Genomic DNA, 25,782 nt, shown 5'->3' on the forward strand with positions numbered 1-25,782 from the left:
AATAAAGTAAAAGTTCAAGTGTAACACAAAAAACGACGATTAATAAAAAGGAAGTTTAAATTACGATGGCCGGGATTTTTATTTGACCGGCAGACAGGTATAACCTATTGTGTCAGATGTTTTTTGGGTGTAAAGTCCGAATTCCTTATGGCCTTTCTTTTTATACGCATGAGAAACTCAAAAAAATAATTCAAATACTTGGACGTTATATTTTTCTCAAAAGAATCGTAAAAGGCGAGATGGATAAGATTGGAGGCGGAGTCTGACTTCTAGCCCTTCCCGTCTTCCGACCAATGGCGTGTCAGCGAAGGTTGTCCTCACAGCACAAGCTCCACCCCATTTCCCATTGAAAACGTTCCTGACTCCGCTCTTGTAACTTGGCGGATTTGTATCTGTGGCGCTACCGTTTCCAGTCACCTGGGCGAAAATAATAAAAATTAAATCCTACGTCAAAAAATGGGCGGGATTCCAAAGAAATTCAAAAAATACCTTTCACACGCAACGAAAAATAAGAAAAAAAACCTTTTGAATCGAATCCACCGAGACACAGAAACTTGTGGTCCTGATATTATAGGAGGAGGAGCGATAGGCGTGGCTTGTCCTCTGCTGGCTGGTCCATCCAACATCACCCCCTCCTTTTCTTTTTGACTCTCCCAACTCCTCCCGAAAAAAAGGAAAAAAAAAGGAAGAAAGAAAAAGTTCCTTGGCGGCAGCACAGGAACCCCGAACTGATGGCCCGAGACTCGGTTGCGCTGGCCGTCGAGTGGTGAACTGTGGGGCTGCGTGTCAGTTCCATAAAAAAGCTCGTCCCTTTAAGCTGCTTATTTCCCGCTCGTGTGTACGTGTGTGCTGTGAGTGTGTGTACGCGTGTGTAGTAGACGTGTGTATGTATCAGTGCGTGTGTGTGAACGGTGCATGACTTGACGCGTCCCTGCCCAGATTTTCCGACTTGATTTTTTCTTTTTTTTCGTGTTTCCCTTTCGGCGCTTCTTCTTCTTCTTCTATCCGTCCCTGCGCTTGCAGCAGCAGCTCTACCTTCCTGCAGCCCAAGCCGAGTGATTGACTAAGTGAGCGAGTAAGAGATCGAGCGTGCTCGACGGCCGAACGGTGAAAAATCACGCACTGGCCACCGCTTCCGAGCCGACCAGTTGCTGCCGTCGCACGCTGCTGCTGCTGCCACCCACCCCTCCTTTAGACACACCACACACAACAACACGAAAGAAGAAGAAGAATTCTTCTTCTTGTTCCGCCTCCTTCTTCTTTTTTGTCGGACAACAGTGTCGTCTAATTAGACCGACCGACCGACGACAGATTATCCCCCTAAACTTGAAGTGAAACGTGACCAAACTATTGAGACAACCGCAACTTTTGAATTTTTATATGTGAATTTTTGATTCGGGGGGTTGTTGTTGTTGTTTGGTGGTGTTGTTTGTTTTGATTCACCGTTTTCCAACACGACCGCAACCATCACGACGACCGCCACCTCCACGATTTCTGCGCCAACGGCCAAAGGTAATAATAATAATACATATTACGTAAATACATTAGGAAAGACAAAATTCTCCCTCCCTATTTTGGAACGGAGATAAAGAGCAGCCCAGCAGTGTAAAAACACATAATCTTTCGTGTCAACACCAACAACCGACAAATGTTTTTCAGGCCTAGTATAACAGTTCCCGCGGGCCTAGTCATATCCTAACACTCCCCTACAACAATTGATTGAATGGATTGAATGTTTCACCAAATAATCCCCCCCCCTCCCACCATCCACCAGAGAATTGACTTGAGCGTGTACACATATGATGTAATTGCGCGTGTGGGTAATTCACGACATATGGTCGAATTTCATCTATTTGACCACACACTGGCAGAAAAAAAAACCACATTTACAACCAAGTGTCCGATGACACTTTTGTGCTGGTGCGAAAAACCCCAAAAAACCAAGTGAGAAGTTGACGGTAATTGGAATAGTTTCATTTACTCCCCTTAGCAGCACCCGAAATAATATTTAAAAAAAGATTTGACATTTGGTGAAATAACCCCCCCAAAAAAGTAAAAAAGTTCATTTTTTCAAATTTTGCGCGCTCGGCTGCTTGAAAATGTGTTATGGAAAATGGACACAAAAATAAAAAAAAGTTGAGTGACCGACGGTCGTCGATCCCCGTCGGTCCGTTTTCTCTCTCTCCATTCGATGGTGCGAAATACGAAGCTTTTCTTTCTAAAAAATATAACCGGACTCTTTTTTTTTCCACCAAACAGCTGTGCAGGTGTGTAACGTGACACCGGGTCGAGTGTTAAAATAGAATTAAAAATGGAAATTTGTTTTTTTCTTTCCTGAAATAAATGAAAAAAAGAAACATTTCTAGATGAGACTAGAGGGAATATTTTCCAAGTGAACCATTTCAATTCAATTTGAAACCCGCCAAAAAAGGTGTGAGAGACATCAAACCTCCTCATTCGATGATATCCACCACGCCCTTTATGGAGGGGGGTTGACTTTTAACGACATTCGAGGGAATTGTCAAATCAGGCCTATATGATATGACTGGGCCCCGCTCTCACTCCTTTTGCGCCCATGTTTGTTGCCGTTTTGGTCCAAATTCAGAAAAAAGGACCTGCCGCAAATTTTCTCACAGTCTGGAAAAATCTGTTGAGCGTGATCGATGACTTTTTATTTTCAGGCCAACACCTGGGCTCATTAGCTCCTTGACACCTTTTTGGCGGAGGTGCCAAAACACCTTGTAAAAATTCGACCTAATAAAATACAACATTTTTTTTAAAAAAATTTGATTTCTCCTATACAGTCGAGATGAAAGAAAAGAGTAAGAACGCGGCCCGCTCCCGACGGGAGAAGGAGAACGCCGAGTTCATGGAGCTGGCCAAGATGTTGCCACTACCATCGGCCATCACTTCGCAGCTGGACAAAGCCTCCGTCATCCGGCTGACGACTTCCTACCTCAAAATGAGACAAGTCTTTCCCGACGGTAAGTGAATAATCTTTTCAATTGATTCATTTCAGCTTTTGTTGGATAATTAAACAAAAAACGGACAAATAATAATGACACGAAAGAAAAAGAGTTGATGGGTCTCGTTATGATTTACTGGTGCGGATCATTAGTGACTCGATGGGGGGTGGGCGAGTCATTTCGGACAAGCGGCACGCGCCTTTTGATAATAATAGACACACGCGGAAGTTGAGTTGTCGACGTTCACTCTTCTCTCTCACGCAGAAATACAACAATATCATGACGCAATTTGTGCATAGAGAGCCTACATATACGTTGTATAGTTCGTCACAACCCTCTTCATATGTCGAGTGACTAAAAGAAAGAGAGGGGGGGGAAGAGAGCGGAAGGAACGCAGTGGACCCCCCATCGAGCGGAGTGTGCCGGGACCCCGCGTGGGTTTCCCATCCGCCCGCCTTTTAGCCATTCATTATTCGCCATCCAGATTTTTTTCTTTTCAACCCCTTTTAAACAAATTTTCTTTTTTCCCTTTTGTGTAAAAATTCTTGTTTGATATAGCATAAGACATTTGTCGTTCGTTTCGACTTGATATGCGGAAAAAAAGATGGATGGATGGATGGATAATAATTGGGTGGTGATGGGGCGGGACCAACCAACCCCCTCCTTGACACTCATTGTCGTTGTGACTCCACCCTGAAGACTGATTATTTTCTAATACTTTGCCAAAAATGATTGATTTGGCCAGGCAGAACAACGTACAACAAACTTGTTTGAGTGTGTTAACAATCGCCGGAAGAGAACTGGGGGGCTGTGTGGGGTGGAAAATCTCTGCAAATATTGTTGCAATATTCCTGTAGGCATTTCAGATGATGTTTGTGAGACGAGTGTAGTACAGTTGACACACGAGAGAGAGAAAAGAGATGGGTTCCTTTGCTATTGGACTGATAAGGAGAAGAGCACGCGCCATCAGCGTTAACAAGATCGCACACACACTCCGACGGTCCTGCTCTAACATGTATTTCTCTCTCTCTTTTGATTATATTCTCACCCAATCAGAAGGCGTCAGAAGGGAGAAAGAAAGGAAACACAAATGTTATTTTCGTCATCATATTCATAAAGAACCAGTGGGAGGGGGGAAAAACTAAAAAAAAATACGATCGACAGACAAGATTCAAAAAAATGTGCGCGCAGAGCTGAACAGCTGACGAACGAACGGGCTGCTCTATAGCGATGGATATCGTCTATAGGTTCTCTTTCATTCCCGCTTAGCTTTCATCAGCGGAAGTGCTGAATCGGAACTCGGGCAAACACAAAAAAAAATCTATCATAATAAAATATTTGAATAACATTAAAAGAGAGAGAGGATGGAGAAATATAAGAATGCCATCCACTATCAGTGACGCATCATCAGGCCACCCACTCGAACGGATATGCGGGTGTCTCTGTATAACCTTTTCATGTGCATGGGAATATGGATTGGGAAAAAAACCCATTCCGGATAGTTGTACGGAATTTTTAAAAAAATTTTACGGATCGTGGGAGATTTTCGGGATGATAAACATCTGATGGGAAAAATGGGCAAGAGTTTGAATTGAAATGTTTTTTAATTGGCGATCGGGTAATTATCTCGACCAGAAATTCGATATTTGCAGTGTAGAAATGCATAGGGGATGCTGTAATTATACAGTTTAATTGATTTTATGTTTTAACAGGATTGGGAGATGCTTGGGGATCGGCTCCGTTGTGCAACAATCCCCGAGAAACTTGCATCAAAGAACTGGGTTCTCATTTACTTCAGGTAAGAGCCATTTTTTTTCTCACTGTAACTAATTCCCTCCACTTCACAAAACCGAGTTTACTATATTGAATTACAGCACAAACGTTTCTTTCTTTTTTCTGGGGGGGTTAGTCTTCTCGCTCATTTTTCTTTTCCAGAAATAAATCACCGAGTTGTAAAACAAGACGGGGAAATGGAGTCGTACTACACTAGCATATACATTGTTTCTCACCTTTTTGGCAGCCCATCACCGTGTGTGTATAATGGGCTGAAGAAGAGAAAAAAGGTTGAATAAATTACATACCTAGATGTTGAAACAAAAAACTAAAACGTCATGAATCAAAATGTCTTGGAAAAAAACAACTCTCTTTTTTCTGTTTGACCGGAAACATGGTCATTGACGCAATCGCATTGGCGATATTCAAATTAGTCACCCAGGAGCCCATTATACATTTACGAACGCGGGTCGTGTTTCAACTGAATAGCGTGGGAAAACTAGCCCATTCATAACCTGTTAAAAAATCTAATAGTCTCAAAAGTATAAATTAACAATTTTCTTTTTTTTCTTTTTAAGACTCTGGACGGTTTCATTTTCGTCGTGGCTCCCGACGGCAAAATCATGTACATCTCGGAAACGGCCTCCGTCCACCTGGGATTGAGTCAGGTAAAAACAACAATTCCCCTACCCACTTCTATTCCATTACGTCACGTCTGCTGGGGGGTTGTTGTTATGATGAAACAAGTGCCAATCGATATTCTCCAGACATTCCAAAGCGTGACCTAGTGCAACAGCACTACACTATCGATAGAGAGATGTGCGTTCGTGTAAAGTACGAAAAAACAAACAAATCTGTAAACGTGCGGGGTTGACAGCAGTGAATAAAAAGAGACTGGACTCTCTCGGTACTGCTGAGCTGTTGCTGCCTTCCGGGTGTGCGGAGTGAGAAAATGCAAGTTGACGCTCGGCGGCTAAAGACACGGACGAGCGGGAACGGCACGAATGCACGTTCCGTGCGGGTGGGGTGGTTGGTTGGTGTTTTCCTATATAGTATTTCTGAAGGCTGTGTAGTAGATGCCGACAATGACGGCCCCTCCTTTTATATAGTATACAGTCATGTAGCCATACATATACAGTACATCTTAACGCTGGCGATGGACGGCGGTGCTTGCACGAACGGCAGCCAGAGAAGGAGGAGGAAAAATAACAGAGAGAGGACCGTGTGCCAAAGCTCTCACAAATGTTTTGCCCCCTTTCGATAGATGTAATAGTCCGTCTAACTGCTCCATCCCGACCGGACATGAACACAATTCGATCCGCCGCAGTTCACCAGACACACTCGGTGCTACTGTGTCTGTGTGTGTGTGCAAAAGTGTTTCATCTGTTGTGTGTGTGTTGTTAGAGAGGCCAATACAGTAGCTACTGGGCCTACACACATAAGACAAAAGTTTGAAAAAGAGAAAAGACACCCGATGCTTAGTGCCGAGTTAATCCGTCCGTCAGAGGAGATGCTCTCTCTCGTCTTCTTCCGCGTCTGGTTGCGCTTAGAAAACACATGCCAACGACACGTGTGTGCCACCGCGTTGTAATACGCGTTCCCAGTTGAGTCATGACCTGACAAATGGTCACCCCACCACCGTCTATAGGCCTAGTGTCTGTTGTTCATGTGTGTAGCCGAGTTGTAATTCATTTCGACTGTTTGTTATTTTTTTGAAAATTTCAGGTGGAATTGACTGGCAATTCGATTTACGAGTACATCCATCCGGCCGATCACGAAGAGATGACGTCCGTTCTGACAGTTCATCCCACCGTTTCCGGTTCTGTCGTTCAAGGTTTGATCAAATAAGAAAGAAACAATCAATTTCAATGGTGTCATTTGTTCTTTTCTATTCTATTATTATCATCAGAATTTGAAGTGGAAAGAGCTTTCTTCGTGCGGATGAAGTGCGTCTTGGCCAAAAGGAACGCTGGACTCACCACCGGAGGTTACAAGGTACGTGCAAATTTCTGTTCGCCTTGATCAAAAACTCTACGCCAAAAACTAGCTCTAGATATTTGTCTATAAACTTTAATTCATAAGAAAAAACAAAATGGGTGGTAGAATAACGCTCGGAAATGTATATCTGGTCATCTTGTGGCTTTTGTTGCTATTCTTCACGATGCAAATCAGTTGGACCCTTGTAACAAAAGTTCCCCGCAAGAAGAAAAAAAAACCCTATAGTTTAGCTCAATCGAATATTACTAGGAGCTCCCGCGAGTATTATATTCACGCACAGAAAAAAGATTATTATAGACAAAAGGCATCCATCCCTACTGGTAAAGGGAAAATCTTGATTGCATTCAGAATGGCTTTTCTCTTTCTCTCTCTACTTGATATAAATATAATAAATTTTCGGGTAGAACATCCCTCGACAGAAACTGGAAAAAGAAAAGAAAAAGAGAGCCGATGCGAGCGATTTCTGCTGAGCTGGTCGTTGACGAAAAGTCACGAACTGCTTTGGTATGGCGGCATGAAAATGTATTGATTCCCCTCAACACAGAAGAAGAAGAAGAAGTTAAGCTTAGATCTCTCTAGCTATATTCGGAGGAATGATACACACACACACTAAGGGGAAAAAACTCAACTCAAATGCGCACCTCTAGCGGATTATCACAGATATTTGTCACATTTCCCCTCTGAAAGTATTTTTCCCTTTTTTTTTTAGTTCTGCAGTAGTAAAATATATACACCAAATAACTTTGATTTTCTCACGAACCGAGTCCACACCCACATTTCAAAGTTGATGGCGATGTTGTTGTAGGACTTTTCTCCAATTTTATTTATGGCTATAGGCCAGCCAAAAAATGTGACTTGTGTGTGTATCTCTATAGCCGCAGTTGCTGTTTATATTTACCGCCATTTCTCTCTCTCTCGTCTAGCATACATTTTTTTTAGTGATGAGCGCAACAGCCGCCCGCCTACCAAACATATATTTACCCCGCGCGTTTATATTTTTTAGGCCCTTGATTATCCCCCAGCCTATGGTCGTAGGCACGTTTCACCACTTGGGGCTCGAGAGAATATGTACCCAGTAGTAGTACTTACTACTACTACTGGACGGATGGTATATAAACTCTCTCGGAGCTGGGCGATGGAAGCACTTGCTACTTTTTCATCCCCCCCTCCGCCGCTGCTGTTTGTAAGAAAAATCCATAGCTCCGCCTATTGAACGCCCTTCTTTTTTCTCTTGTTGTATTAAGCCACCGCCCACCTTCGACAGAATCTTCTTCTTCTTTTTTACGACCGCATATTTAGTCTATCGTGACTGGCACATCCTGATTTGACGGAGGAATTAACGTACAAGACGAATGGCCAGATGGATATTATTCAAGTATAAAGCCGAGCTCGCAAAATGGTGGGGAGACCCATTTATAATATGTTTTAATCCGTTGAGCTTATTTCTTTTTCGGGGTTGTTTATTATCTTTTTCTTCTTCTTGGGGGGAAAGAAATATAAAAACCAAAAACAAGCTGCTGCTTCCGAGAGTCACGATTTTCGATTTTTTCCAACTGCCTTAGAAAATAAGTAAATCTTAATGGCTGTTTTTAAAGAAAAGATATGAAGCCGTTAAAAAACAAAAATGGTGCCGCCATTTCGGTCATTTCCTTTTAAATAAAACGCGTTCGTTTCATTTCAAAATGGCTACCAGGTGCCATTGGCTTCATCTGCCACGACGCCATTTCCCCCAAAAAACTAAAGGGTCAAAAGTCGTTAAACAAAACAAAAATTACGCACAACTTTCATCTAGAAATACGTATAATAGACCATCAATGGACGTCCATTACAGTCTAGAACCAACCAAACAAATCTCACATTTCATTTGAAAAAAATCATTTTTTCCCGCCGCGCGGACGGAAACGAACGACCGTTTCGCATTTCGGTCATTAAAAATAAAAACCCAACGTCATTCATTCATGTCCGAATTTGTTTTAATCAGCAGCTGCTTTTCTCTTTTTAGGTGATTCACTGTTCGGGATATTTAAAAGTGCGTCCGTTCCCGGTGGCGGGTGCCGGCGATTCGGTGTACGCGGGCGACGGGAGCGGCGGCAGTGGCAATGGCGGCGTCGGCTTTCAAAATTTGGGCCTGGTGGCTGTAGGCCATTCGCTCCCGCCGTCGGCCATCACCGAATTGAAACTCCATTCCAACATGTTCATGTTCAGAGCGTCCCTGGACCTGCGGCTCATCTTCCTGGACGCCAGAGTCGCCCACCTGACCGGCTACGAACCGCAGGACCTCATCGAAAAGACTCTCTACCAGTACATCCACGTCGGCGATCTACTCCACATGCGATTCGCCCACCACACACGTAAGAATTATTTTTAAAAAATCATGTTGTCACGTCACATCACGTCACCAACCCAAAAAAAGAATTCCATCACGACACGTTGGCTGGTTGTCAGCGTGATAAGTTCGTGACAAAACCTGACCGTAGATATTCATTCTAAAATTTTTTGGTCGGGACATGTCCAGTCCTGTTCAAGGGTCAAGTGACGACCAAGTACTACAGATTCCTGACCAGGGACGGCGGATGGGTCTGGATGCAATCCTACGCCACTATCGTTCACAACAGCCGATCCTCACGACCGCACTGCATCGTCGCCGTCAATTACGTCCTCAGGTATCACGAAAATGTTTTGGAATTTTACTGGACTGGACGGAGAGTTTGAATTTGTTTTAAAATTGTCCAGCGATGTGGAGGCCCAGTCACTGCAATTGTCGACCGAGCAGCTGGCCACTTCGTCAGCCGCTGGATCGTCCTACCTCAACACGTCGGTGACGGACGCTGCGTCCACTTCGTCGGCCGAAAACGGACACCTGGTCAGCTCGTCATCGTCGCCATCGTCGGTGGCATCGGCGGCCGTGACGGCCGTCGCTTCCGCACCGGTTTCCAGGACCGGCAAAACCCGTCCAGCTCGCAAAGCCAAGCCTCGAGTGTCACCGTATCCAGCGAGTCCGACGGTGACGGCGGCGGCTGTGGCTTCCAGCAGCGCCGGAAGCATTGTGGCGGAAGCGGTTCAACTCAATCCGTTGCCTCCGCCGCTGCAGGAAGAGTACAGCAACCCGATGATGGATTACCGCTACGACGCCGGATTACCGTTGACTTCGGCATCCAGCGGCAATCAGTACCTGACGTCGACCATGTACTCGGCCTACAACAGCAACGAAGTCCAGCTCTACAATTACGGACCCAACGGAGTGGCGGAAGCGGCCAACGGAAGCGGCAGCAACCACTCGGGTGGAGATCTCTACAATCCTTATTACGAAACGGACAATATGGCGGCCTATCCAGGCCCGGCCACTCTGCGACACTACACCAATCTCGGCGAAGGTAAGTCAATGACGCAATTCTCTACAGGCCTATAAGTGTTTCTAATGTTAAAATTAATTAAAAAATTTAAAAAGGTGATGAAATGGAAGCTGCCGGAAGTGATATGTACAGTAGCAGCGAGAATTCACCAGAGAGTCATCAGAGGTTGATGCAACATCAACAACACCAGCATCACCAGCAAGTGCATCATGTCCACCATCACCAGCAGTTGCTGGCCACGTCTCGACTGTCGCCCGTCTCGCCGGCCACGTCCGGCGAAGACCACCACCAGCAGCAGTACCACCACCAACACCACCATCACCAGCAACAGCACCAGCAATTGCAAATGCAGGGTGTTCTCCACCAACAACAACAACAACACCATCCGGCCGGAATCAGCGTCATCAGCAACAACGGCCATCAGCACCACCTACATCAGCAGCAGCAACAACAACACCATCACCAGCAGCAGCAACAACAACATCACCATCTCCAGCACCATCAGCACCACAATACACCGGATGACGTGGACTCCACCCAACAACCGCAAACGTGAGTCCAATATGCACGTAACACATTGATTTCTCCATCCAACCAAGAATGTTGTTTCTACCGAGCTCTCTCCACAGTTCCGGCTGGGAGGTCACGTGGCCTATAGGCGCCTAGCTGCTGTATGTACTTGATCATTACGGCACTACTCATATTCCCCCCGTTCAAACATTCGTGTAAGAGCAACCCAGTTGGGTGGGAGGGATCAATTGAAACAACACGGATTTCTTTTATTTTTCTCTCCAGAGTAAGAGCTTTTCATGCCTTAAAGCAAGTAGAGAGAACTTGAATCGTTATTATTATTATTCTCCGCCCAATGTCGCCAGAGTGGTTTCGTCGTTCAATCCCTTTGCTGCTGAAAAACTAATCCAGGAGAGATGGATTTTCACTCACACAAATACTCTCTTCTAGATTTGTATAGATGGTGGGAACACGATAGAACAGTTTCAGCACGGCGATTGTTTTGTTTGTTTAGATTTATTTATAAACGAGGAGGTGCGCACCAGGTCCTTTCTCGGTCATAACATTTTCTTAGATTTATTTAAAAAACAAGCCTAGCTGAGTGAACAAAAAGGACAAGAGAAAACAGTTCCAGTCAAAACGCCTAGCTCAGGAATAACCGTACTTCGTACTATCTAACGATTTATAATCAACGCCACCAAACCGTCGAAAATGAAGAATATAGATCAATTTTTCCTACCTTTGAGCCTGGGAAATACGGCCAGGCATCCATCCACAAGTGCTTCATCCATCCGCTGAAAAGTTGAAGACAGGAACTGCAAAAGGGGGTCCTCGACTCCTCGTGAATACACCCACACTCACATGGCTGTACACGAGGATTTAAAGAAGGGGGGAGAATAGACTATAGAGACGTAACTCGGCCGACATCGGTAGTTTCTTCAATCGAATGGGATGTTGTTTATCTAATTGAAAAATAAAAAAAAGGTTACGAAAAATATTTGCAGGAGCAACAACTCAACAAGTAAGGAAAAGTTGAAAATGAGACAGCGGATAAACCCTCAATGTTAATGAACAGAAGAATTTAAGAATGACATGTAATACGCTGCATTCATGAAAGTCATGCATTATTCAAATATCTAGCAGGGCATAGGAATAATACAAGTAACGAAAATCATTACCCAAGTGATGATACTGGGATTGTTGCTGATGACACACCAATAGACCAGCACAGGCAAAACTTGCATATCTTGTGGTTGTGATGGCTGGATATGGCCTCAAATCTGTACAGGTTACATAGTTCAAGCAAACTGCCATGCATCGACACATTAAACGATAAATGTTAGTCAGGAAGAAACATACACATACGTCACTTCACAGACACGAGGCCAAATTTTTGTAATTTTATTTATTGAGCTATTGTTCGTACAGCCACGTGCATTTGCAAAAAAATTATTGCTCGTTTTCTTTGTAGTCTTTGTCTCTTTTTTCGAAACTTGTGAACAAGCAGACGACAATTTTATTCTAATTAGCCAAGATATCGATAGAAATAATTAAAAATCGACCCCCCAAATCCAAAAACGGAAAAAAGAAGAAAAGAAAATCCTTTAATTAGTTTAAGAACCGTAAAATTACTTTTAAATCGATCGAAATCACCACAACAAGACCCAGGAGAATTATTTCTCCCCTCCTGTTTTTAATTAATTCCAAAAACAACCAATAGGTTACTGGTAGTCGATTGAAAAAAATTGTTTAGCCGTTTTCTAATGAATTTATATTGGTTTGACAGATTGAACGGAAGCTCCAACTGCGCTTTGCCTCCACCGCCGGCCTACAACAACAACAACAATAGCAACAGCAGCAGCAATAGTTATGGCGACAGCTACCAGAGTAATGGGGCATCGTCGGGCAACGGCTACCACGATCCAACGGGACGAATTTACAGCGGTGTTTACACGGCTAGTAGCGTCATCGGGACCAGCGATCCCGTTGTTATTGGAGCTGAAGGCCTAGTCTCTTCGGCTTCAATCGTCACGGCACAGCCGCCAGGTTACACCAGCGTTATCGTCGATGCCACTCATCAGTATCATCACCATCATCACCATGCTGTCCATCACCCGATGGCACTGGCCACCGATTTCCCCGTTCACTGATGATTGAATTATCTGAAACAAACAGCACAAAACTCATCTTCTCAACATATCTCCCTTTTTTTCCCTTCAATTGATCGACCGATTACAATTTTTAAAAAACCTATACCAATCCCCCTCTAATACCCTTATGCCTTGCCTCAAACCCCTCGTCAATTTAACTGCGTTGCGTATATTTACAATATTTGAACTCCTCTACTATTATTATCGGTCTTTTTCAATTTTTTTTTCAAAATTTTCCAATGAATTATTTTAGACTCCAAACCCACCAAAGGTCTGATTCGCTCACCTTATTATTACATGTATTTTGAAAGAAGCAAAAAAAAAATTATTATTTCACTGTTTGATTATTATTACCAATATTCACCGAGTTCTTTTTGTCTTTTAAAATAACGAAATAGGTCAATAATCAATCAATCATCTCCTGTAATTGTTTTTTCACTTGGTCTGTCATTTCTATTGCCAACAACATCCCCCACCCTTTTTACACTTGTACATAAATTATAATACAACACCCCACCCACGTATCGCTGCAATACAATCTAGGGAAAAAACAACAACAAATGAATAATAATAATACAATTGTCTCTACACATCCGCAACTTACACCCAACATCTTACTGTCTATACAGGAAAAGGGATATTCAATTCTAAAAGAGGAGAGAAAAGTCTTGTCAAAACATATATGCGCTCCATCTTTCTCTCTTCTGGCGCAGACTCTTCACATTTTCAATTGTTGTGTTTCAAGAAGTTTTCAAGGAGCGTGCGAGGGCGTGCCGTCGCCATGGTAACACTCCGTCCCAACGACCGTCATCTTTTTTCGGCTCGCTTGATAATTTCCAACCTTTATAAATATATGTGTGTATAAAATTCTTTTCTGATTTCTTCATGTATTTGAGGAGAAACGACGATAGAGAGCAGAGAACAACCCCTCGCTTTTATATATTCCCTTTTTTGAAAAGCTTGCGGCATCAATGCAGAGTCACACAGTTGATTAGAATACAAAGGAAGTGTACGAGGAAGCCAGGAACTTGCCTTTCAAGGGGTTTTGGGGGTTTTGGTTCAAACCGACGTCACTGTTGTTGGCTGGCCTGCCTGGCTGTACAGATCCCAGAGGGATATCAGAGAGTCGCTACCTCCGGCGGCCAACAAGCCGCCGACGCCGCCGCCGCTTTGACCCATGATGAAGACCAGGCTGTTGACAGGGCCGTCGTGAAGTTGAAGGACGCAGAGCTTTTTATGAGTTCGGGCACTGAAGAAGCGAATGCGATGGTCCCAGCCGGCTGTTGCGTAGAGACGCGGGTCGGATAGGCGGAGCGCCATGACGTTCAGTCCGGGATTGGTCAGCACGACAGACTTGAGCTCGGTTAGGTCGTCGACGTTGAAGATGTATAATGTTTCGCATGAAGTTCCTAATAGGAGTTCATTACGCTGAGCATGATGCCCCAAGCAAGTCGGCATGCTCTTGACCCTTGTTCGATGGAGTACAACGTTCTCGTTCCAGATGCAAATGCATCCACTTTCATAGGCGGTTACTACAGTCGTCTGTTTCCCCAACAATTTAATGGCCATTAATGCTCCTTCGTCGTCGTCGATCGTTAGCGTGCCGGTACGGTCCAGCGACGTCGTTTCCTGACTGATGTTGAAGATTTCAACTGAATTCTTCTTGGCAGGGATGGCTATGATGTTGGCCCAAAGGTCACACTTGCAGAATCCTTCATGAGTGACTAGCATCCGATGAACTGAGATTCCTTCTGCATTCCAGATGATGAGAGATTCATTTCTTCCATGTGAAATTATGTAACCAGGTCTGTCATCCAAAGCCCCAATCCACACAATTGTGGCACTGTGAGCTTGCCAGGTCTTGGTTGGTCGATAAACCTGAATTTAAAAGGTGTTTCGTCATTAGACAATCAATTTTAAGCAAATCAATTTAAGCCTACATTTAAATTCCAAATAGTTATGAATCCAATCTCTGATCCACTGACTAGATTGTATTCACCATCCTCTTTTAGTCTTAGTGCAGCTAATGCAGTGACTGGTCCACTTGGATTGTGCAGAATGTGGACTGGATCTGGTGGTGGTTGAGCCATTTTGTCTTTAATAACCAAATTTGTTTAGTTTCCTAATGCTCAGCTATAGTAGATGATAAGAACTGACCTCAAATAAATGTATCCATCGACAATTTCGAATTAAAAAGCTAATTTTGTTTTTGCATGTCTCACGTCAAAAACTTTCAAAAAGTTGTTTTCTTTTTGGTTCTACAGGTTCACCAGCGCCATCTATGGTGAATAATACACAATCCGTACAAAATCGGCTTTTTACATTGCAGACTAAAAAAACCTTTTTCTGTCTTCTAAAAGCAAAATCTCCAAAAATGGCCTCGACCGCAGCATGTGAACCTATCGAAGATAGTCTGAAATTATCCGGAAAAAAGTCTTTTGCTGGCATTCCCGAAGCTACCTTTGTGGTAAATATCGTTTGTGAAAACACCATGTCAAATTTCTTTCCGTTCAGTGCAATATCAGTTTATACCGGTGACAGGAAGATGTAGACGCTTACATGAAGGATCGTGAAGGGGTGGAGTCAATTTTGCGGCAACTAGACGAACAACATGGTATGTTATTTAATTAAGCCATAATGTATCTTTGCCATGCTTGTTAATTTTATCAATCTTTGTTACAGGAAAATATAAATTCATGGAGCTTAACCTTCTGGCACGCAAAAAGAAGTTGAAGAGTCAAATTCCAGACATCCAAAAATCACTTGACATGATTCAAGTGCTGGAAGCAAAAAGGAAAACTAACGAACAAATTGAAACTCACTTTTTACTCTCAGACCTTCTGTACTCTAGGGCAGTTATTGAACCCACAGATAAAGTCTGCTTGTGGCTAGGGGTAAATTATACCATTTAAACTATACAAGATTGCAAACTAATATTCTGTTTATTTTTCAGGCTAATGTGATGTTGGAATACACTTTAGAAGATGCTAAGGCTTTGTTGGAAAAAAATCATGAAACAGCTATGAAGAATCTTGCACAAGTACATCATGATCTGGACTTCCTTAGGTAAGTTTACTCTGTTTGGCTTGGCTTTCCCTAACAGTGTAACTTTAAATGTTTTTTAAAATCTATACAGGGATCAGATGACAACAACTGAAGTGAACATGGCTAGGCTTTACAATTGGGATGTCAAGAGAAGACAAGCCCTGAATGCTAAATAATAATTCTTTACAGCTAGCATGAAAGGAAACTACTGCAATTGTTCACAATAAAAAATTTTGCTTCAGAATCAAGTTTTTTATTTAATAATGAACATGAAATACATAATAAATGAGTTAAATGTCAAGGCACAGAAGGTAGTGATTTGACAGATGGAAGTGGCCTCAATTTATCTGTTCATCATGATCAGGTGTACTTTGTTCAGAAGGTTCCTCCTTACTCAAACTTTCTACAGCCAAGTACTTTTGAAGTTCTGCAGACAGCCTTTGATTCTCCTCCCTAATATAGAAAATGTGTTCGGTATTCTATGGCTGTAATCATTGTGTAATATTAAATAGCGACTCACTTCAACATCTCAGCTTGTCTCCGAGCAAAATGCAATTCATTCCTCATGGACTCCAGTTCAGCCTGATCGGGATGGGCAACACTCAGGTGGGTTTTTAGGTACCTAATTATGTGAGGAAAAATCTGTATTGTAATAAGTGTTATATGTGTAAGTAATCAAATTCATTGTTACATCAATGCATCATTTGGTTTCTCTGGCTCTTCATAGAGTCCAACCAAAACTTTTGTCAGAGCGTCCATGACTCCTGCCTTCTCTAAATAACGACGAAATTCGTCACGTTTGCTTTCCATTTCTTGATCAGTTTGTATTGAAAATCGTAAAACGGTTGTTTAGAAGGTATGATTTAAAACAAAATCAATGAAATTCTTTCGAAGTAGGTACGAAATACCAACACGTCAGTAGTGATTTCAAAGGGAAATCGAAAGAGTTAAAGACACTTTAACCGATAACTTAACGGCTAATTTTAACTGCTGGATCGATTTTGCAAAAAATCGATCATGCTAAAAAAATTGGATTTTTATAAACATTTTGCATCAAATGTACGTATATTGAATTATAACGAATTTCGAGTATTAAAAATTTTACGATCTTGTAAATTTGAATTTATTCATATAAATATCGAATATATAAAATTCGAAAATCCCCCTGGTGGAAGACTGTGTAAGTAAGCTCGATGCGTTACTGCCAGGTGCTAGCTGCCGCAAAAGGCGCAAAACGCTGAAGCAAGCAAGCTAAAGTCAGAGAACGGTAAACACGAAATGAGAACTGCAGTATAGCGCAGCCATATCTGGTAAACAAGCCATACATGTCCCGAATAGACTTCAAACGTTTATAGAAATTCCCAAAGTTTTCATAATATTGGGTGTGGAGCTCAAGGCAAACCACATTTTTTGAGTAAAATTATAAGTCTTGATGTCTTGTAAATAAATACAAAAAAAAAACATGTAAATGAATACTGGATTTAGATCCGTGTATTGTCCTTCTTGCACTTGTAACACTGCCCAGATTGCAAATGATGCGTAATCTTACGCATTAAAGCTGTCACGAGTGTGTTTTGAACGCAGAGGCGTGAACACATAGAAAAAAAGAAAGAAAAAAACGGAAAACAAAAGATGACCCCTTTTTCTAATGATAATGAACAAAATAAGTCGTCACCGGGCTGAACTGACGTTTTCCCCCCAACACTTTTTGGATATTTAAAGAAGGCTTTAACAAAAATGATTGCGAACTCTTCTGTCTTTGAAAATTTCTTATGGTTATTGCTCCACTATAAAAAGCTATGCTCATATTCAATCACACAGCAGGTAGACCTAAAAACGGGTCGTTTACGCTTATGTGAAAGTCAAGCCAGCTTCGCGGTAAGTTTGGAAGATTTTCTCGACCGAGTTGACGTAGGCGGCACTGCGCAAATCGATTCCTAGGTTGTATTTCATAGCAGTACGCATGATAGCCTGTTGACAGCAAAAAAAAAATTATGACATATTTTCAAAAGAATTTAATAAAATAATTGATTGCCTTGGCAGATCGCTCCATCGAGTAATCCAAGCCAGAGTGAACGATGTCTTTCTCAGATGCTCCCTAAAATTGGAGAATTAATAGATAAAACATTTAACTGCTAAAATATCAAATTACAGGAACATTTTTATTTTACCGAGATTCTCTTCTGGAAAGATTCAGATGGGGTGATGGGAATAGCTCCTCCAACACGACCGAATCTCCTTTCCAAGGACTGCTGAACCGATTCTAAATATTTCAATGAAAGAAACGAGCAAATTGTAATAACACGCCCAAAAAACCCTCTGTAGACGGGCACAAAAGTTACCCGTATTCAAAGATTGTTCAATTGATTCTGACCACCCAAATGAAATCCAATGCAAAGCCAAAATAGAAGAGAAGAATGCAAAAAGCCCAAAAGAAAAGAAGATAAGATGAAAACGTTGACAGGTGCCAATAAAAGATATTTACCCAACAGGTGATGGTTGGATTCGCGCTCGTATTTGAATGTCAGACGACCGTACGAGACATGGTTCAAGTTCTTCAACCACTCGAAGTAGGAAACAGTTACACCACCAGCGTTGATGTAAAGGTCGGGGATAACCAAAATGTTGCGTTCAATGAGGATCTTGTCTGCAGCTGGGGTAGTTGGTCCGTTGGCAGCTTCAGCGATGATCTATAAAAAGCAGATTAAACTTGAATTAAAAATCACGAGATGAAGTTGATGAATAATGAATACCTTGGCCTGAATCCTGTGGGCATTGTGCTTGTTGATGACCTTCTCAATAGCAGCTGGGACTAGAATGTCGCAGTTTTCGTACAACAAGCATTCACCAGTGTAGGGCTGAGCTCCAGGGAATCCAACGATGGTACCGTGTTGAAGTTTGTAGTCTTCGAGTTCCTAGAGAAAGTTCGCAGAAAGAAATTATGCTCGAGGTCAGATGTGTTGGTGAATGTAATTTGAAAGTACCTTGGGGTCGATGCCAGTGGGGTTGACGATTGAGCCATCGTATTCCATGATACCAATTACGGTAGCTCCGGCACGGTGCAGATACCTTGCGGTATGGAGACCGACGTTACCGAATCCCTGGATGATGACAGATTTGCCACCCATACCAGGGGTAGTGCCAATCATGGACATGTAAGAGGCTTCATTCAAGAAGTTCTCTAGACCGTGGAAGACACCACGACCGGTGGCTGAGACACGGCCATGAATACCTCCCTGGTTGATGGGTTTGCCAGTGACGCAAGCGTGGCTGTTGATGTCATTATAACCGATGGTGGAAGCATAAGTATCGGCGATCCAGGCCATCTCACGCTCTCCAGTACCCATATCGGGGGCAGGGACATCGATACCGGGTCCTGAATAGAAAAGGAAAAATTATTTTATGCTAATCCCGAGAAACCAACATTTCTATGATGCATCACATACCAATGAAGCCTTTCTTGGCCAGCTCAAGTGTGAAGCGACGGGTGATTTTCTCCAATTCGTTATCGCTATATTTACGTGGGTTGATTTTGACTCCAGCTTTGGCTCCACCGAACGGTACATCGACGCAAGCACACTTGAACGTCATCAAGGCTGACAAAGCCTTAACTTCATCAATGTTGACCTCATCGGAGTAACGGATACCTACGCAGAAAATATGAATTAAGTATAATCATTTTCGAATTGGAAAGTTGCCTTGAACACAGACTGATGCACTGGCTTAAGGCTCGAAATAGAAGGGAAGAAATGAAACAGTAGGGCTTTTTCTTCCTCTTCTCTTAGGTGCCGGACATCACGTCTATGCCAACTACCATTATTATTCCGTTACTATTTCTCCATCCTTTCGCTTCGTATTTCATGGCAAAGCTCCCACCCTTTTCTAGTCACGCCATTCGCCGGGAGTAGAATCACGCGACACACCTTCTGACGTCATTTTTTCCCCAACCAATCAGCGTGAGACCTATTTTCGACAGTCATTTGGCCTACTGAGTAGGCCAAATGACTGTCGAAAGGGAGTAGGCCCTAGGAGTAGGCCCTACTCCTATGTCGTGCATTCCAAGTTGCACAACAAAGCAGTTATGGGAGTTTGAGGGCGCAAAACATATCCAAAAATCTATATTCTTGACAACAACACTGTAATTAGCTGGAATAAAAAGAAATTCGAAGCCGAAACTCAATAACAAATTAATTCTAGAGGTTTTTTTTCTTTGCTAAACATACCACGTATAATACTTTTTTTTAGGACGCGGGTACCTCTCGGCGGGATACGGTAGTGGTATTATTATAGATCCGCGGTAAACAACAGCAGACACAAAACCAGTTTGAACTGACCCTATTTTTTTTCTTCTTTTTTTAAAATTACTTGTACCTTATCTACTCTAACGGATTTACAAGGTTTTATCTTTCAGAGAATATTCTCCAATTAAATAAACCCTACTCGAATTCTCTCAAATTTGTTAAGAGAATCCAGTTTCTTGTTCTCAAAACTTATATTCTAATTACATCTGATCTAATTACCTCCTTTGCAGGGTAGACGATGCTGGCTGTGCTGAGCTCTGTAACCAGTGATCATTTCGTAGTCACCATTGTCTCTCTTGAGGGGGAAAGAGACTTCCAAAACGTGATGGCAGGGTTGAATGATGTTCAGCAAGCCCTTAACCTTCTTGCGTTTCTCTTCAGTGCTCATACGTGGTGCCCTCCAGTCCTCAACCAATTTCTCCTGCAGGATTTTGCATGACTTATGGTAGAAGAATTCGACCATATCAAAGAAGAGAGGATCCTCAGCTTCTTCAATGCCATTCAAGTGCTCAGGAATAACATAGGCAATATCGGAATTCAGCCTGGTCTGTTGCTGAACGGCTGCTGGGCTCAATTTCAGCAAGTTCTGTGTGCTAGCAGAAGAGGCATTTCTCAACAGAGCTGCTGTGAAACGCAACATTTTCCCTACAGAATAATCATATTTTTTATCAAAAGGCTTTAATACGAATAAATACTTTCGTATTATTTTCTTACCCAATTTCGTTCAGCAGTTTTCGCTGAGTAGTAATCACGACACGACCGTCGGAAGTAGTGCAGGGGAATCGTGAGAGAGTTGCAGCTCTATATAGACTCGAGCAGGGCCTTTGGGTCCGTATTTGGACGCGGTAAGAAATACGGGCTCTAGATGGCATTACTTTCTACGATGAAAAATTTCGCGTGGCTTCGAAGTTCGAATCCAAATTCATTCAGCGTTATCTTATCTTATCGGGATTGGTATCATATTTCATGCCTTTTAACCATAGGCAACTAAATGTCGAGTGAGAATTTTACCAGCATTTAAATTTATTTAAAATACTGAATTATTCCTTACATATTCATTAGAATGCGTTTTAGATTGTGATTACTGTATGATCGGTTCTTATATCGTTCTTTAAGTACAATATCAACAATAAACCGCATTACGCCGACTATTTTTTATTGGAATGGCAAAAAAGCAGGCTTAATATTTTACGTCTTTTGCTGAGTGGGTCGCATCATTATATCATGGACCTATAAATTAAAAATTGTTGAGCAAAGTTTCTGTTAAAACGCCCTAGCACCTTAGAAAAAAAAAAAACGTACCTGGACATGGGCAGGTGTACTTAAAATGTAGATCACTGCATCTGCTACATCAACAGGCTCAATAGGTTTCATGGTTGTAAAAAGTTCCGTGATGTTTTGTGCGCTAGTGTTGTCGCTATGCAATGCATTCGTGAAAAAATCAGTTGCCACAAAACCTGGGCTGATAGCCTAAAAAATTCAGATAAAATCACCATTAATTATTTCTCTATACTTTAAATAAAATGAGGCACTGTTTACCGCAACTCGAATATTGGTTCTGAGCTCCTTCAGTTCTTGCCGATGGCCTTCCGTTAAAGATCGAACACAAAATTTGGTAGCGCTGTAAAAATGATTTCCAGGGCCGATCGGTACTCGATGGCCTGAAAGACTGCGGAAGAGATGGAAGTGGTTTTTAAACAGCTTAATATACTCTCGCTTTCGCAAAACCATACCTACTAATGTGGATAATTTGACCGTCATCGACTCCACGTTGGCGCATAGAGTTGACCGATTCCTTAGTGCAAAGACACAGCGCTACGACGTTAACATCCAGCATAGACTTCCATCCCGAAACCGAAGCCTCTAATCGTGTTAAATGACACAAGCAAATGTTTATTCATGCAAATAAATCAAAACAATTCTTATCTTCGTACTAACCAGGCCCAAGGAGGGAGCCGTAGTCTCCGAATCCTGCGTTATTGATACAGACATCTACGCCTCCTACATTGCTTTTGATCCATTCAAATAGAGTTAAGATTTCATCTTCCTTGGACAAATCACATTGATATGCATGAAGCTTTCCTTTTGCTGATTCAAGCACTTCACCCAACTGGTAAACAAAATTGATTGTTAGATGAAAAACATTTAGATCTATTTGGCATTTGATAGCAAATTCCTCTGGGACTTGTTTACCTTTCGAATTTTATCGACATTCCTAGCGCATCCAACAACTATCAGTCCGCATTCAACCAGTTTTTGGCAAATAGCCGCTCCAATGCCAACACTTGCTCCTGTGACAAGAGCTACCCGTCCAACCCATCGATCCATCTGTTACATAATACATACGTATTTCATTAGTTCGACGTTTTCTGCTCATGAACACGTAAACACAATTTTAAATAAACAGCGTCGAAATTAGAGGCTCTGCAAAATATTGTATATGAGCGTGACAAGAAGTGTTCCTTTACTAACCTTTAAATTGTCTTCTTTTCCGGAATAAGCCTAGTGAATCCACAGGTGTGAGCTACTGGTTAATGATTAGCAAATTTAATACGTTTGTTGCTATGTAGACAACAATCGAGTGCAACGTTCTCTAGATTCCGTCTGCTGAGTGATTCCGCATAGGCCTATTCAGTTAAGGTACGATGTCCTAATTTTTACGCTTTAGAAAACTCGAATGGAAGAAACAAAAAGATTTCGTTCTGCAAAATTAAGCTAAATTTGCTCGGAGATAAGATTTTCTCACTAATTTTATTATTTATTCATTTTAGTTCGTATATCGGCAACAATGTCTAGCAAACGGGGATAACTAAAACTCGGGGGACTAAAACTCGGGAATGGACTCGAGGGTCGCCATTTTCCCCGAGTTTTAGTATGTTCAAACGGGGAGATTGGTAAACAACAAACGACTAAAACTCGGGGAATGGACTCGGGGAATGATTTTTTGGGCTTAAGGAATAAGGATTTCTTTATTTTAAAAAGTCCCTTTTCTTTCCATCAGTGCTTTATTTTTTTTCAATTTCTTTATTTCAATGTAATAATGAAATCGAAATGACGCAACGAAAAACGCCTGTTCCAATTTTTTAAATTTCAAAAGCAAAATTGTAAATTAAAGGAAAAAAAGGAGCCTATACTTTTTAAAGCGATTAGTATAATTTATATTTTATATGGAAGCAATTCTGTTTTTTTATTACACCGTTTTGACGTTGCAAATCTAGTTTTAACTATTCTATTTTATTCCAATCAAACAATTCAAATTATTTAGTTTCTAATATAATAACATAATTGATAAAAACGTTCTCAGTGTGAATGACTTCTACTCATCAAGTGTCTAGGAAAAGGATCTGTTTTAACGGATATTACCAAAAAACTATGGGTGGCCAAAATTTGGACTTTTTTTTCGGTTTCGGAGTTTTCTCGTCAACTGCTGCACCTAAAAATATTCTATTTTTTTTTTCTTAATGATCGAATAGCCCACCCATCTCTTCAAACCTTTATCATTTTTTTTAGATACTCGGCTCATAAGCAGAGATATTAACGATTAAAATTTTGGAAACAATTCCTAAAAATTCTTCGTTTTTCGGACATGCCGGGCTTCCCCCATACGCCACCTAGCGCTCGCGAAAACTACATTTCCCCCTCTTTCGTCGAAGTCGAAAAACACATAGCAGACGACTGACGTCATGGAAACATAATTTTACGACACTTTCACCTAAACGTCGTTTCTTAGAACTGGCAATGCTGATCCTTTTAGGTCCAGTTTCCGAAATCTGGCAACTTTTTTGGAAGGCGACAGTCTTCACTTCTTTCTGGAGAGTTATGGAGCTATGTTCTCTCTTCTCCAACTTCTCATCCTCCGTGGTCTAGATAAACTAAGAATAATATGTAATATAGATCTACTGGCTAAGAAACATTTCTACATTCGAAGCAATAAAGGTCGTGGTTTAAATTTATAGATATCTGATAACATTATCAGATATAACATTAACGAAATGTACGTATAACGGATTACTAAAGCGGTGACGAAGGTCAAAATTTTTGCAATCAAAAGGTTCGAAACGGATTACTTTAGTACCGAGGGTCAAAATTTGTTCAATTAACATCAATGGGAAAACGTCTTCAACGGTGGCGATTGTCTCCTTCACCAAACCATTAGGTGGTAACTGGATTATTTTCAAACGCATTCCAAGCGGCTGTTCTTTCGCCTTCTGACAATTGCTCTTCTGGTATTGTTTGAAGAAGCAAATCATGCTTGTGGTAAGAAGCGATCCATTTGTCTAATTTGATGGTAAGCCCCGCCAAAATGGGATCTTTTATCATAAGAGTTCCCCTTGTCAGTGGGATCCAAAAAGCGATCTTTGAAGTCCGTGGTTGTTCCAAGCAAGTTAGGCTTTACAAAATCAACCAATGCGTAGTATTCCAGCAAATTGTTTTGGATGGGGGTGTCCGACAAAACAATTCTTCTCTTGGTTTTGACTTTGTTCAACGTCTTGAAGACTAAGGTGTGTTGGTTTTTTAAAATGTGCCCCTCGTCACATATTATAAGTTGAGGGCCGCGATCAATGAGAGAGTGTTTGATAAGCCGATTGTCTTCCGAAGTTCTTTCCTTTTGTTCGTCAGTTAAAGTGCGGAACATCTCGTAGCCTATTATGAGGACTCCTAGTTGAAAACAGTAACGAATATTAAGAACATACCTGGCAAGCTTCGTTAGTTAGCACTGTATGAACTAGTGTGACGATCTGTAGACTTTTACCCAAACCCATGCAATGAGCCAATATACAACCAGAGCCGAGGTGCTCTTTGATTCTCTCAATGGACTCAAAACAAGCGTTCCACATAAAAAGAACCCCTTCGGTCTGGTGAGACTTTAATTTCATGCTAAATTCTTTGTCAACTGTGAGAAGTTCCGTTTCCTTTTCAGGGTCCAAATCCAGTACGTCGCATGGGATTGCTTGATTAATCTTCGCCAAATCCCCACATGAAGCTTCATTATAGGCGGCTTCCTGACAGGCTACTCTTTTCATCCGCTCCTTTTCTTCAATGAAGACCTCAGATGGTGAGGGTGATGCTGATAACAATGGTTCATCTTGTACTCTAACTGGAAATGACTCCTGAACATGGCCAACAATTGGAGAAGCGGAAGGAGGTTTGTTATGGCCTGGAAACCATACATTACGGAGTGGCATCTTGCAGCTTAACAAAGATTTTACTCAACCCTGGTTGTTCAACTAAAGCCCCCCCCCCCCCACTACAGGCTCTCTCCCAGTGTAGCCTCATCTGGAACGCCTTCCTCTGCTACCTGTCCAAGACTAAGCGGCTGTGCAATAACGCGAGCTCCGGGTTTACAACAATCCCAGGAGCATACCCCTTGCCCAGTGCAGGGCAACGAAGGCCTACTTCCGCCATGCCTCTGTCTCCCGCTAGGGTTTAGGCATCCTCGGAAGTTGCTGCGCCAGCCACTGATTCGCAGACCAGAGCTGCTCATCTAGGCCGCCGGCGCCCAGCCTCTAGCCGCAAACTCTCTGTTCCTTAAATCTGCCCATTTCGCCAATCCCTCAGCCCCACATTCTTGTTTAACCACAGGCTCTGATTGCTCCGCATTTGTGTGCTCCTCCCTTAATTGTAGCACCTCGCAAATTAGCCGCCTCACCTCTATAAACGGGGGCACTGGGCTGTTAATAGTGTC

The 25,782-nt window shown here is 42.1% G+C and overlaps 6 protein-coding genes across 7 annotated transcripts; 2 read left to right on the plus strand and 4 right to left on the minus strand.

Annotated features, from left to right (window-relative positions):
• Nucleotides 1-785: 785 nt before the first annotated feature.
• On the plus strand, nt 786-12,842 carry LOC124209059 (single-minded homolog 2-like). Its single transcript, XM_046606927.1, has 11 exons — nt 786-1,512; nt 2,805-2,984; nt 4,679-4,764; nt 5,318-5,407; nt 6,465-6,573; nt 6,649-6,734; nt 8,740-9,088; nt 9,253-9,400; nt 9,471-10,111; nt 10,186-10,642; nt 12,387-12,842. The coding sequence occupies exons 2-11, from the start codon at nt 2,810-2,812 to the stop codon at nt 12,748-12,750; spliced, it is 2,505 nt and encodes an 834-aa protein (XP_046462883.1). The 5' UTR covers nt 786-1,512; nt 2,805-2,809; the 3' UTR covers nt 12,751-12,842.
• Nucleotides 12,843-13,617: 775 nt separating this feature from the next.
• On the minus strand, nt 13,618-15,031 carry LOC124209061 (guanine nucleotide-binding protein subunit beta-like protein 1). Its single transcript, XM_046606931.1, has 3 exons — nt 14,908-15,031; nt 14,691-14,845; nt 13,618-14,628 (listed from the first exon to the last, which is right to left on the minus strand). Exons 2-3 carry the CDS (start codon nt 14,838-14,840, stop codon nt 13,810-13,812), a joined length of 969 nt encoding a protein of 322 aa, XP_046462887.1. The 5' UTR covers nt 14,841-14,845; nt 14,908-15,031; the 3' UTR covers nt 13,618-13,809.
• A 23-nt stretch (nt 15,032-15,054) lies between these two features.
• On the plus strand, nt 15,055-16,039 carry LOC124209063 (prefoldin subunit 3-like). Its single transcript, XM_046606933.1, has 5 exons — nt 15,055-15,217; nt 15,292-15,364; nt 15,433-15,644; nt 15,704-15,816; nt 15,887-16,039. Exons 1-5 carry the CDS (start codon nt 15,125-15,127, stop codon nt 15,969-15,971), a joined length of 576 nt encoding a protein of 191 aa, XP_046462889.1. The 5' UTR covers nt 15,055-15,124; the 3' UTR covers nt 15,972-16,039.
• LOC124209064 (c-Myc-binding protein-like) lies at nt 16,027-16,750 on the minus strand. Its single transcript, XM_046606934.1, has 3 exons — nt 16,487-16,750; nt 16,316-16,417; nt 16,027-16,248 (listed from the first exon to the last, which is right to left on the minus strand). The coding sequence occupies exons 1-3, from the start codon at nt 16,603-16,605 to the stop codon at nt 16,134-16,136; spliced, it is 336 nt and encodes a 111-aa protein (XP_046462890.1). The 5' UTR covers nt 16,606-16,750; the 3' UTR covers nt 16,027-16,133.
• A 510-nt stretch (nt 16,751-17,260) lies between these two features.
• Nucleotides 17,261-20,952, minus strand: LOC124209060 (glutamate dehydrogenase, mitochondrial-like). Of its 2 annotated transcripts, XM_046606929.1 has the most exons (10): nt 20,811-20,952; nt 20,316-20,741; nt 19,242-19,442; nt 18,780-19,171; nt 18,549-18,710; nt 18,281-18,485; nt 18,138-18,164; nt 17,967-18,058; nt 17,831-17,893; nt 17,261-17,766 (listed from the first exon to the last, which is right to left on the minus strand). In XM_046606929.1, the coding sequence occupies exons 2-10, from the start codon at nt 20,734-20,736 to the stop codon at nt 17,647-17,649; spliced, it is 1,683 nt and encodes a 560-aa protein (XP_046462885.1). In that variant the 5' UTR covers nt 20,737-20,741; nt 20,811-20,952; the 3' UTR covers nt 17,261-17,646. The 2 variants fall into 2 exon arrangements, with proteins under 2 accessions (XP_046462885.1, XP_046462886.1); XM_046606930.1 differs by lacking the exon at nt 18,138-18,164.
• A 149-nt stretch (nt 20,953-21,101) lies between these two features.
• On the minus strand, nt 21,102-22,725 carry LOC124209062 (dehydrogenase/reductase SDR family member 11-like). The gene is made up of 7 exons (XM_046606932.1): nt 22,569-22,725; nt 22,290-22,424; nt 22,035-22,206; nt 21,830-21,959; nt 21,636-21,765; nt 21,399-21,566; nt 21,102-21,326 (listed from the first exon to the last, which is right to left on the minus strand). Exons 2-7 carry the CDS (start codon nt 22,422-22,424, stop codon nt 21,285-21,287), a joined length of 777 nt encoding a protein of 258 aa, XP_046462888.1. The 5' UTR covers nt 22,569-22,725; the 3' UTR covers nt 21,102-21,284.
• Nucleotides 22,726-25,782: the final 3,057 nt, after the last annotated feature.

This window comes from Daphnia pulex, chromosome 12 (genome assembly GCF_021134715.1).
Source record: "Daphnia pulex isolate KAP4 chromosome 12, ASM2113471v1".
Classification (NCBI taxonomy): domain Eukaryota; kingdom Metazoa; phylum Arthropoda; class Branchiopoda; order Diplostraca; family Daphniidae; genus Daphnia; species Daphnia pulex.